The sequence below is a fragment of the Phalacrocorax aristotelis genome, chromosome 7 (assembly GCF_949628215.1).
Source record: "Phalacrocorax aristotelis chromosome 7, bGulAri2.1, whole genome shotgun sequence".
In the NCBI taxonomy this organism is placed as follows: domain Eukaryota; kingdom Metazoa; phylum Chordata; class Aves; order Suliformes; family Phalacrocoracidae; genus Phalacrocorax; species Phalacrocorax aristotelis.
The window spans coordinates 2,988,755-3,002,495 of NC_134282.1; the positions used below are offsets into that span (position 1 = coordinate 2,988,755).

The 13,741-nt window shown below is 38.3% G+C and overlaps 1 protein-coding gene across 11 annotated transcripts in view; it reads right to left on the bottom strand.

Annotated features, from left to right (window-relative positions):
• The window catches only part of NAALADL2 (N-acetylated alpha-linked acidic dipeptidase like 2), a 503,571-nt gene that overhangs the window by 133,846 nt on the left and 355,984 nt on the right, over positions 1 to 13,741 (bottom strand). For all 11 annotated transcript variants that reach the window (XR_012661452.1, XM_075098454.1, XM_075098450.1 and 8 more), the window contains one exon: positions 8,748 to 8,891. Coding sequence is in view for 10 of the 11 variants with exons in the window: in XM_075098454.1 (XP_074954555.1) it covers positions 8,748 to 8,891 (144 nt within the window). In the remaining variant the exon portion in view is untranslated. The remainder of the gene's footprint in view (positions 1 to 8,747; positions 8,892 to 13,741) is intronic.

Genomic DNA, 13,741 nt, shown 5'->3' on the forward strand with positions numbered 1-13,741 from the left:
TCCCGAGATGGGCGGAATATGCAAGCGGGGAGTTTACTGCAACATGTAAAATAAAAACAATACATCTCTATGATACTGTTCTTCAAGGTTCATTTGCTGGTACTTCGTCTGGTAAATTTACTTTAAAATTCTCTTAAAATAAAACCCAGTATATTTTCATTCGCTAGTCTTCACTGATGTTTGAAAAAAGCAAACCAACTGCCAGGATCTTTGGTTTTTTTTAAAAATGTACTAGCAATATTTATTCTTCTTTTTACTCAGACAAACCCTCCTGTCATCAACAGATCTGTCCTCTACGTGGCAACTCTGGTTTTGCTAGAACGCAACAGCAAAGAAAATGCAAGTCCAGCAGAGCTAACTAAAAACAAACCGCACCACGCTCTTGCAATAACCAATCACAGTGACTTAATATTTGGATCTGTCACGCATATGCTGGGCTTCGAGTTGTAATTAACTTTGCCCTTCCGACGTAAGTTACTGTAAGGTTTATTAACACCACGCGATGATTAATTCTGTTTGTTCTACGTATCTACAGATTATTATTCTAGAATTTTTATAAAATGTTTCATTAAAAAAAAAAATTAATCCAAAATGTTCCCAGCACTGTACTGTCCCCTACGTTCTTTTTTTTCCTTTTTTAAAACTATGTGAAAACAGCTTCTGGCTTCCGTGTTGATTAAGTGGTTTAAATTTAAGCTATACTATGCAAGCTACTTCTTGCTGCTGTTTCTCACCGACAACCATTCTAGAGCCAATTTACTCTGTGTAAAAAAATTTTTCAAGCCAAAATCGATTTCCTTTCCTTTTCTAACCCTACACGACTTTAGATATACGTTCCTTTGGGCCCCATTTCAGACCAAAAGAAGATAAATCCTTTTGAAGACAACTGACTCAACCGTTTTCCCTTAATCAACATCAGCTATCCAGTCTTCAGCTGACAATAAAGACATTGGAAATTAACTTCTGGCAACACATATTCTGAAATCAGATATTCCAGGTAAAGGGATGTAACACAATAGTCAGCTTAGAGTGACTTGGGCTTAATGGCTTGGTACCCCCAATGAAAAGGCTGACACTACTCTTTGGAGTACGCAGCAGGAGCGGAATTTAAACCCCTTTAAACAATTCTGACAACAAACCTCTCTACCTAATGCCATATTTTAAAGATCTTGATAACTTTCTCTTTTCTGTATTCTCTGGAAAAGTATGAGGAGACCATAGCTTAACAGTATTTGGGATACACTTTGAGTTTATGTAAGCCAAAACTTCTGAAATAGCAGAACAGATAATTATTTATTGTCAATATTTTTATTTGTTTATCCCTTGACTTGAAATCTGTAAATTGCCTCATACCAAACCACCACCTTCTCCTCTCACAATTACATAGTTATTTTTAGAAATGCGTGGTTATTTCCCACTCTTTTTAATGACAGTTTTAGAACTTCAGATGAGCAAAACGTACTAACTGTAGCCTGAAAAATGAGTTATGTTTCATTCCTTTTTTTGCTTTTAACCTTATCCCAAGCTCATACCAACAGAGAGGAGTATAAGTTTGAGCCCTATTTTCAAACATGTCAGTTAAATTATTGAACCCTGATCATACTAAACACCTAAAATCAGACAGTTTTCTGGACATTCCTTTCAGTACAGGGTTTTAAAAAGCATCATTAGGGACTCAGGTTTGAAAATTGAACTCAGCTGACACGATTTTTGCTACTCATGCACAAAAGTTTCCCTACATGCACTGTTAACCCCAGTACATAAGTATCAAGTACTAACTGAATTAATGCATTTTGATAATACAGTTCTTGGATCTTAAAAGCAGAAGTTATTTCAGAAGGCTGCAGAAACAAGGTACATTGAATAACTTCAAGTAACCCAGTTTTTAGCTTGAATATAGAATCACAGAATCATTAAGGTGGGAAAAGACCTCTAAGGATCATCAGGTACAACCGTCAACCCAACACCCCCAGGCCTCCTAAACCGTGCCCTGAAGTGCCATGTCTACGTGTCTTTTAAATACCCCCAGGGCTGGTGCCTCCCCCACCTCTCTGGGCAGCCTGTGCCAATGCCTGACCACTCTGGCAGTGAAGACATTTTCCCTCATATCCAACCTAAACCTCCCCCCGATTCCTGCTGAAATCAACATAAACCACACCTGAATAAAAATACATCCGTTTGAAATCACAGTTAAAGTAAAGCTTTCTAACATCCATGGCCATGTTACTTAGGGGGCACTAATTCAGCTGAGGTAATCAGGACAAAAAGTTCCAGTCATTCAAAAAGCCTTAGGTCAGGCTCTAACAACTCCACCGCTAGCTTTCTGAGCACACACTAGCAAGCTTTTCAGACACCCCTGAAGGCTAATAATGGTTTTCATAATGAAAGCTGCAGTTTTCATAAAGCTATTTGCCCCAGGACCTGAGGCTTTAAAGTAATATCAAATACCACAGAACACAATGACAGAGTAAGAACTAACTGCACTCAGTGTAGAAACACCATCAGGTATTTGCATCCAACAAATAATCAAATAAGTCATAGATTTCTTATATTCTGTTGGTGCTACTGTACAGAATAATAGGGACTAGTACTTAAGATTTGCAATAACCTGTTAAATACACCAATATGATAAGTATATATTAATACACATATAACAGCAGATTTTGCTGTCATCTGAAACAAATGCTTTTTTTTCATTAGACAGTTTTTGGAACAACTGGGTAAACTTCCGAGCTACTACTACCAGATTAGGCTGCCTAGTTAATGGGCTTTTAAAAACTTACCAGACTGAGAAAAATATATTTTAGTTAGTTCTCAATATTTCATCATGTCAATTTGAGTGCAAAACCCTATCTACTCCTGATATTTTAAATCAGTTTTCAACCAGAGGACTTTAAATGAAGAAATATAAGCGTCATAAGCATTAACGTAACGATATAACTGACATACCAAAAATACTCTATGCAACATAAATTACATACTTACAAAAGCAAATAAACTTATAAAATAGTATGTACTTAACAACTTACATATTACCTCTGAAAAAATCTTGTGCGACACTATCAAACTGCATATGCAAAAATCAATTCCGAATCTGTGACAATGTACAGAATTGTTGAATTATAAAATTATTTCTGCAGGAATATGTCAAAACTCCTAAACAGATGTCCCTGTAACAAAAAGCCTTTACTGGTTTGTTTTTTTTTTGTTTTTGATATAAACAGTACATCGTCTAGACCCAGTCTCTTTGAAATCTAGTATCCCTAATTTCTTTTCCTACTAGATTTTTATTTGATTAACAGACTATGTTGCTTCCTTTTTAAATGGATATTCGTAGGCCCTGAGTCCTTAAGCCTAATCTTGGTCTGAAGAGCTTAATGAATAAACTTTTTGCTATTTGATCATATTTTCTAACCTACAACATGGAATTGAACAATAAATCCATTCAGATGAAAAGCTTTTGAAAATAAGCAATATCTAGAATAAGGTCCTTTAAGGAGGCTCTAAACTGGGATGGCCTAATGCAATACAGAATAAGTGTGTCACACTCAGTATCAAAAATAGTTATGGATTTTGAGAATTCTTCGTATTGTGCAGTTGAATTTCATAATCTCACCCTATTTTGAGAGATTCTTTACCTGTTAACAGCAATCAAAAACAAAGCATCACACAGAAAAGTTAACGGCACAGAACAGAATTCTGGAAATGCATCTTCATCTGTCACAATTGTGGTAGAAAAACTCTTGGGGCTTCAGGTAGGAGTAGAGAGAACAGACAAAAAAATGCTTCACACTGTTTACGCTTAATTCTTTTCATGAGCTGCTATTTAAAAAGAGAATAGAATTTAACGGAATCACTAAAAAAAAAACCCCAAGAGTATTAATGTAAATGTTTGTAAGTTTTAATATACAGCACGTCGGTACGACATCCGACTTCCCCGACGAACGCGCACTTCTCTGCGAGGCCAGCATCTGCAGAACATCATCGTATTTCCACTGCTGGGTACAATGAATTCCAGTTTGCTCGATACAGTACCGTGCGCTGCCACACAATACGCTGGCGCTTTTCTCTGCTTGTTTTCTTGGATTTATGTTTAGCATAGTGCAAATACCTAGAAATTATGGGATGGTTTGCATATTGGTATCATAGTGCACGATGGCGCAGCCAGAGTTTATTAATATGGTACTCTCTCTTTTCTCTGACAGGTAGCGAGCTATGAAGGAGAAACACATATAACACCACACAAGGCTGTAGCCTAATAGGAGGATATATATATATCCTTTATCTTTTCATTCCCTTCCTCCGACTGAAAAGACGACAGGCTTGATTTGCAGTAGTGCAGCGCTTGGCAGAGGACTTTATTTGTCTTGGGCGATGATTGTATAATATGGAAACTAAGGACTCTTCCAATTATTCCTTTCATATAATTAATGGTTCAAAATTCACATGATCAGAGTTGACTATAAAGCTCAGTGTAATAACCATGACATGTGGAACTGTTTAAAATAGATGTTCAAAGTCTTACAAAAATTCTTCTTTATGTTATGCTACAAACCTTTCCAGTAACAGGCACTTCTTGTTATCCGTTCCACTTCCACTCTCACCTTTTTTGGTAGAGGATGTGGATTTGTTTGCAGCCTATAATGATGTTTTGCACTGCAGTCATTAAGATGATTCAGTGTTGATCAATGACTGTATTATGTAGGCTAAAAAAGGTTACAAAAGATCAAATGATTCTACCTAAAAAGCATTTTGATCTGAGTCATTTTACTGGCAATAGCAGAACGGCTGGGAGTCTTTGCATACCTGGCTCTATTATTCACATAGTGTTTGACACCATTCAAGTTACTTGAACTATACATGCGTTGGTGTTTCTATTTGATAAGTTAAAATATAAATAACTGCACCTACTCCACAGCAAAAGGCATTAAGGGCTCGTAAGAAATGGGACCATCTTCTGTGTGTGTTAAGTCCAGCGATATTTTATAAAATAATACACCCTCAGTGATCCTGGTTGATCTAAACAAAGAGAGAAATAGGGTTGAATTTAAACATCAGTTGGCTGATGAAACTTAGAAGCTTTTAAGTGAGATCAATGCATAAATGCTTGCATTATATTTCCTGTAACTTGAGTTACGCTGCTCAGGCATACTGGGCCAGCCCAGCCAGCCATCTAGCCCTGATCCCCAAGAGCGACCAACAGCACGTATGTGGAGAAGAACGTAAGAATAGGATGCTTTCCTAACACGGTATTGTGCCGTCCAGTGCCTTGTCGGCAGTTAACTGGCAGGGAGTGGGGGAGAGGCTGTGTGTGTTTCAGCTCTTTTGATTGGTCTTTTCCTCAATGAATTTTAAACTCATGTAAATTTAAGACTCGTAAATTTTTAGCATGCACAGTATCCTGTGGCTGAAGAGGAAGGAGGGAAAGGGACCTTTATTAATAGCCATTTATGAATAACTTGAACACCTCCCAGCACATACCCCTGCCTCTGTTGGTGACTATCTCCATCTCTTCACTTTTAAAAACCATTTTTATTTTACTTATTGTTTCCTCTGATTTTAAACAGCTACTTAGCCATGTGAACAGATTTCCTCACATACTGTGTTATCTAATTTTTCCTAAGTCGTAGAAAGGAATTCGGTTGAGCACCTTTCAGGCAATATCCCTTTGATCTCCCTGTTTACAAGTCTGGCAACTCAAATTCCTCAGGGTTCCATGCATCCTCTGAAAAATACGACACCTTTTTCCTTATGTACCATATGACAGCGAAAGCTATTTAATCATGTAAGTTGATCTGTGAAATCCTCAGGTCTGCTCTTCTGCCACAGACAGCTGGAGATTGATCACTAGTGAAACCCCAAATCTTCCTCCTCTTCTGCCTTCTCAGATGCAAATCATGCGTATGAAAATTCACACTTAAAGTCAACGAGAAAAATCAGACACGTATCACTAGGGTTTTTAACTACGAGACTTCCAGGCTATCAGACTTCCATTTAACACCAGAGTATATGGTTGTTAGTGATGAAAAACACTGTGTAAATTAAATTCTGCTAGATAGAACTACTTTAAATACTCAAGAGAGTCACTAAAAAGGCAGGATTTGCCCCTGACCGAAATCTACCAACTGGCAGATGATTTAGCAAATAACAAAGAAAGTTTACTGCAACACAGCAAGACGTTCTTCATTTATGTTTATAGGAGTGCTTCAGTTTTATGGCAATCTTCACAGTGTTCTAGCAAATATCTTAGTTATATTCTGTAAAAAAAAAGTGTACAGCTTTTCAATAAAACTTCACTCAAGTTCCTCCTAATTGCTAATTTTTTTGGAAGAAGTTTGTGGGAGCACCGAATTTCAGATTAATGAGGATTAACAACAATGCACCATACTGAACAAAAAGCACATCTAATTACGAACTTGAACTAACACAAAACTAACAGCTAACTTCAATTCTCACTATTCACTTTGTAGGTTCTAAGCATTTGCTATCTCTCAGATGTCTCTCTGCATCCTCCCACTCCCTCTGTCACATTACGTCTCTTCAAAACTGCAAGGCTAAGGGGAAAAAAGAGGCAATGGGAGAAAACTATATCTAAATGTTTAATCATTCCTGATGAATCTGCTGTTCAGCTTTTTGAAACATACTGATGAGAGAATGATGATCATTTTATTCTAACAAATTTTAAGCTAACCAATCATGTGAATTGCTCATTCACCTCTTTTGACAGATAAGTGATGACTTCTACGTCAGAAGTGCAACCTCTCTCTTCAGCTTCTTCAAATCCACAGGAAGACTGCAAATTCAGCCTTCACTGTTCTCATATGCATTGCTCTGTTCAGCATTTCTCCTTCGCTATCATTATTAAATAGTCATACAAGATTCTTTTCATGAGACTAGCCTTTTATCTCTTCCATACGGCTGCTACTGAATGCTTCAGCACACCCTATGCACTGGCACATCTATAGTTTCACCATTATTTCAAGGCAAAATATATCGTAATGCATTACAGAATTGTGCCAGGCTATTTTTTATAGACCCCTACTTGCTCAATAGATTAAGATTTTTTAAAAAAAAAAAAATCCCACATAGGTTACTGTGCTGCAGGAGCTTTATATGCAATCGAACACAGCTGTTGTGTTCACCCAGAGTAAGACGGACACAGATTGGCTCTTACAGGACTGCTAGCTTGGAAATTCTTTCTTTCCAGAAATTTTCCACCACACAGAATTCCTGCCTTCTCAGGCAAATAAAGCTGACGTGCCACACCTGTCACAGAAGTAGAATAAGCTAGTCTTCGGGTGATTCTGTCCTGCAGCCTCCACATAAAGCTTTTTGAGAAACAGAGACAGTGCAGCCTTTTGTCTCTCCTAAACAAGCGGCATTTGCCAGCCCAAATTCATGCTTTCCTTCAGGCGCTTCAGCTGTTGAAAATGCCGATGCTACCAAGCTTCACGCACCCTACCTGGCACGGTTAAGCACTTGTCCCTTCCAAAATGACCTTTCCCCATTTATATAGCCTTTTTCTGCTGGTTGTGGGGAAGATGAGTTTGTGTTTAAAATACCTACTCAGCCATGCATGGAGAGCAATAGTCCGGCCTAACCACAACAGCTTAAAGCCATGGAGCGTGAGGTCTTTCTGCCTTTCTTTTTAGTGTGTATAACTACAAACACTAACACAAGTCATAAAATTAATCAACCTTTTTTATGACTTGTTGTATTGTATTCCTATTCCACAAGAGCTTTCCAAAAGCTATAAACAAGTGATACAGCACATATGAGATAGGACAATGGCTGCCCTTAAAATTTGCCGTTACTGTTCTCATCACTGCATTTAGCACAGGATACAGGGGCTAACTTCTTATGCCTCCCCCTTCGAAGACCACTGCTTCAAAATCAATTCATCTAAACAGGCATTATGGTAAAGTACACCATTTTCTCTGCGTTTTTTTCCAGTGAAAGATAGACTGGTACGAAACAAATGTCAAGACAAAGTTACTGTTTAAACACGCGTCTCATCTGGAAAGTTAGCTGGAAGGTGTTCCTGCCTTCACTGAAACACCGGGCAGTATCTTTGCTAGAAGACTCTTCTCACTTTTTCCCCCACATCAGCAGCGAGTTTGTTCAAGCAATAATCTGTATGACTTTGCTAACGGCATTATCTCTGAAGAGATGCTCTGAATGCATTCCTTCATTACATCTAGCTCTACGCAGGTATTTGTTCTTATCATGATGACTGTTTTCCTGGTGAAACTTGGAGGAAAAGGTGCTTGAAGGTTCAGACAATACATTGTTTATCCTACAGCAGATACAACTTAAGGAACTGATAGAGTGATAGCATTATTATGCCACAGGCAGACAAAAGACACAGAATAACTTTAATACTACTAGTCGTGCCTTAATGTTAAAATCACATTCTTAGTAGTACAACAAGGCCTAACAAACCATTCTGCAGCACTAGCAAAATCTCTGTGGTGATGGTATCTAGACAGAGGGGGATTTAAGTCAATATTAAGAATTAAAGCTTAATGCCTTTTACTAAGAGACTTTTTTTTTCACCCAAAACTTCCATTGATCAGATATTGGGAGTGAAATTCTTAGATTGTTCCTAGTCTCTTCTAGAAAGCAATTAAGCAAAACATACCCATAATCAGCTAAACCTCTTAGTTATACACAGTGATAGAAAATGGACTTGGAGGCCTTGAAGAATATTTCATAGCTAGAAGGAAAGATTATTTAAAAAGAATTACCTGTAGCTGGCATTTGGAGGGGAATACACCTATCCTTTTGGACAGTGTCCTCAGGTAAGGAAATGAGTATTTTGGCAAGCACTGCAGAAATTGGTTGTACTAACAGCGTTGTGAGATTCAGGCGACTGTGTCTGTAGCTTCCATCTTAAATGACAGAAAGAGAACAGCAATTAGTCAATGAAAACCAGAAGATTTCTCTTCTGCATGAGCAAAACAAAATAAGCAAATATCTACCATACAACTTAAGACAATTGATTTAGACAAGCAGCGTTATTTTGTACTTACCTTACCAAAAAATAACCAAAGCCCTTCTAGTACATGTACCACAAAACTGCATGTACATATTATAGTATTTGAAGGGCAGTTCCACAAGAAACAATCTGTCAAAGAGTCCAAGCAGATATTAGATTGTGTGTTGCTTAAACACAACAAATTAAATTGGTGTGTAATTTAAGGAGGCTGAAAACCATAATTACTGATCAGCAATAACTTTCAAATTCAAGTGAAAACTGAGCACAGCCTTACAGGGAAGAGCAGTCATTTAACCAGCCTGAAATCATGCCTAAGTATGTGCCTGCACTGAATGATGCTACTACTCATCAGGCTGTTTGTTTTGCTAGGGATGCCAAAACGTTTAAATGCTACAGAAGTTGTGCTACTTAGCACTAAACTGTTTAAAGGGCGAGCTATCACACAAGCTTTTGTGAGAACTTTGGCAAGAAACACGCCATGGAGGATGCATGTTGATGATATAGTGGCAACTTGATGAGACGTGCTTCTCTGCGGATACCAAAAAGCCTAAAAATTGTAATATACACCTTCCTCTTTTAAAGAGTACTGTCTGATCAATCTCATTGACTCAAAGTGGGTTCGGTGCAGCTAAGGTGACTGTAATTTATTTTATACATGCAGGGGTGTTTCAGTGATGGAAGGCTCAGCTGAAGGAGATCTGGAGTAAGAGCGTACTAGACAGACAGACAGACAGACATGTCAAGTGGAGGAAGGTAAGGATCAGAAAGCATCAGAATACTCTGTTTACAGCTCTATGATCTTAAGAAGCCACAGCACAAACCTCATAATATCAGCAGATTCATGCATGTTTTAAAATCTCCCTTTAACTGAAAAACCATGAGTTTCCATAGACATGACTGTCCAACATTTAAGCATGGGAAGGTTTCTGATGAGATAATGAGATATTTTGGGAGACCTACTGACAGAACTGGAGGGAAACGAGGGAAAAAAAAAAAAGGCAAATTCTGCACATGGAAGTGCTCTGAAGCACTTCAGGACAAAACACTCATCTGTTTTTCTGAACTATTTTAGCTGGCCTAATAAAGGCACCATCTCTTTCCACGGAAAGCGAGGATACTCTTGCAGATGAAAGCCCACCACAGGAGGGAGAGAAGGTTCATAGCACAGGGCAGAAACCAGCTCTAGAACAACCTGCAAAACTCCTGCAAAGTTCCAATACACCTGCCCATTCCGAATCATTTCCGAGCTTCCAACCACAGGTTCAGAATACCAGGCCTCTCTCCGAGACCTCTGCGAAACAAATACCACATTTTCTGTTGACATGGAGTACTTTACAAGCAGAAGGCATCCTTCACATTCTGTGCGACTACAGTCACAAAGGAAAGCAGCTATCAGAAATCAGCAGCACACGTTCTAATAAATTTCTAGAAAATTGCGCTCAGGAGCATTGTTACTGAACCGCAATCTAAAATAATCCATGCGTGTCCTCCGTCTTTTGTTATATTTTTGTGCTAGAAGCTCCTGAGACTCCTTACAGTATGCCTTTGATCATAATGCAAAAATCGACCAAGGCCATAACATTTAAATAAATAAAAAAAATAAATCTGTTGTTCAGCTTTAATACACAGTGGAAGTATTTTCAGGGTTCACTTTGAAAGAATTGAACAAATTTTTAGGTAGGAAGGTAGAACTGGTTCAGAACAAGGTAACTTAGAAAAAGTTTTGTCTTATCAAATATGGGCAAGGTTGAAAATCCCTCAAAGTTGTTAGTTCAAGTAAATCGATGGTAAAATCAGTTTGCTGAAGCTTCGAGAGTCTGTTTCTGGAATCGAAAAGAATCCCAAAATGTCCATCAGAGACGTGTAAGAGAGACATTATTTTCTGTCTATTATTTGTCAATCTGCAGACCATATTACAGGAGCAATGAAGCTCAAAACGCTGCAGATGAAAAGCATCTCTCCTTTCTCCATCTAGCGACAACTCGAGCTTCACACCTGAATAAACTGTGAAAGATACACTTTCAAGAACAACTTACATGACAAAACCTCCCATGTCTAAAAATGAATCATTTAACAATATAAGATGGAGTCTGAAGTACGGGACCAAAAAAAAAAGAAAAAAGGAAAAAAAAAAAAGAGATTTAAAATGTAGAGATTTTAGCTTTCTGCAAGAAGTTGTTTCTAATTGGAGGAATTAATAAAGACTTGCCTGGTCAGGTGGTAAAAATCTCTACAACTGAAATCTCTTTAAAGAAAAGATTAAACAAACATCTGTCAGGGATGACGTAGATATGGCTGATCCCCTCCCTGAGGGAAGGTGCTAGATTAGATGACCTCTTGACATCTTTTCCAGGCCTGATTTCTAAATGACTCTCTAGTAACCAAACTTCCCGAATTAGTTATAAAAAAATCACTATTGGAATTAATATTAAAAAAATGCTTTAAGGAAAAAAAAATTACAGAGTTCCTTTCGCCCTGCCAGCCATTTTATTAGTTGCCATGAGGGAACCTTGTTTAGGAGACTGAGGAAAGCTACCTACATCGTAATCAGACTTCAAAAGTGAAAGAGCCAAGACCAATCACCTCAGTAAAACACAGCGTGCACTGAAAAAATCTGGAGATTTCCAGGGCTACCAGTAAAATCACAATCATTCAGAGTTTTTAAAGACTCACGGGCTTGGTGCTGTACCAACCGCAGAACAGCGCACTGCGACTTCACAAAGAAACCAACGTAACGAAAGAACTGCGAGATTCTTGCTTGCTCTTTCCCTGCGGGATGACAGACTCCTTGAAGCACATAGTGCTTTCAGGATCTGTGAGCACAAGAAATGCGTTGAGAATAATTTAAATTTGAGATTTTGCTTGTAATGAAATTTACTTTTTCTAGCATGAAAATCTTCCAAGAAACAGAATTGCTTCCTCTATGCAAGTCTAACAATCTAACTGTGCCAGGCCTAACACAGCTATTAATTTAAGGAAGACTCTAGAGAACATACTGGATTGCAAGAAGAAAAATATGCTAATCAATTATTTAGTTAATTTTAGGAGCACAAAAAGAGGCAATCTTTAGAAAGTTTCTGCATAGAAATTGAGGCCTACTTTTCTACTTTTGCAGTTACTGTGTTCTGTGTTCTTTTTTTCAACACAAGCATAAGCCTTGAGCACCGGTTTCCACACCGCTCAGCCTGGGATACCCGCTGGTTTCATAGTGTCCTGTCACTTAACGTAACGGTATTGGTAACATATTCTGAGATTTCTGAGAAGTTTTTACCGGGAGAATTTAACAGTAATCCTTCTGTACCATACGCCACTCAGTTCTGGGTTGAAGTACAACTTTACCATTGCCTCAGTGGCTTTTGCCAAGGCTGAAAAATCAGCGCACATGGAACAAAAGAGATATAGTCACAATGTGATACTTCTCTAGTCAAAAGAACATTGCTTTACCAACAACTTCTTCAGTATTATGCAATTAGGCTTTTACTTATTCTTCTCTAAAACTTTTGTGCTGAAAGAATCAACTTTCGGTTCACTTTCATTTAAATTCCAGATTCAGAGTACGATTGGACAGAACACTGTATTCCATCACTATCTGTTTACTAAAGTCACCCTCTGCCAGGATCTGATAAAACAAAAAAGTTAATACAACTGCCTAAAAAGTTTACTGAGGAAATTCATTAAAATAATTCCTTCTATGACCTGAAACTCTGTTTTAATGATGTCCCCCCACAAAACAGGGGAAAAGTAGAGTCTTACTGAAGACCAAACCATAATTGTACATACCCACATCTTTGACTTTCTGCTGCATTAATAATAGAGCAGTATTAGTTTTGAAATATCTGAAGTGAATGGCTCATTAATTTTTCACCTCAAGCTTAATAGAAATTTGACAAACAGTTTTATGCTGAGAAAAGACACTCCAAGCAGGACTTCATAGCACACGATGAGAATAAATTAGAACATAAAAGACAGAAGAAAGTGCGTTTGGTCAAAAGAGATGGTTCTGTCACTGAATTGCCTGAAGTGAAGAGTTAGTTCAGCGCATTTCTGTGAAACAGGTATTCTTCTATTTACACGTATGCCGGGGTATCTTCTGCACTACCCTTTGTCAGCACTTGATCTTGTATTAGCCATGACAAAACTGACACATCGCAGACAATTACATCATCTGCGCTTTGAACTTGTATACAGCTGCCCCCCCCCCCCCATTTGCTGACACATTCAGTAGCTGTTAGGCTTCCATTGGTTCTCACGAAGCGAGTCACAATGATTTATTTATACTTCCCTACAAAATCTGTGGTTCTCCTGACTCACATCTAACCACGTGCCCAGGCCGAAAAGGACTGAGCAGTGCCTACCACGGGGAGAGTCCACCAGCTCATTGGTGCCTCTGGGTACTAAAACCACATCACTACTGTTAGTCATAACAATTCCACTGTGCAACAACTATTTTATTACATCTTCAGCTACAGCTGCTTAAACTACTGACCACGAGCAGCATTTTTAAGACAGACATGTCTCAGTCAAAAAGCAGCCTTCGATTAAGCCTGATAGCAAAGGGTGGCACTGCCACGTTGGTGACATCAAGATCTGAGGTCTTTACGGCTGCTGTTTTTGCACATCGCTCTTCCAATGAGTAGTTCCACAAAGTAACACCTTTTCCTAAGACAAACCTTACTGATTTCCTATATACCTTTCAATGGCACTATTAGTATGAGCCTAGTCATACTCACATGAAATTTCAGG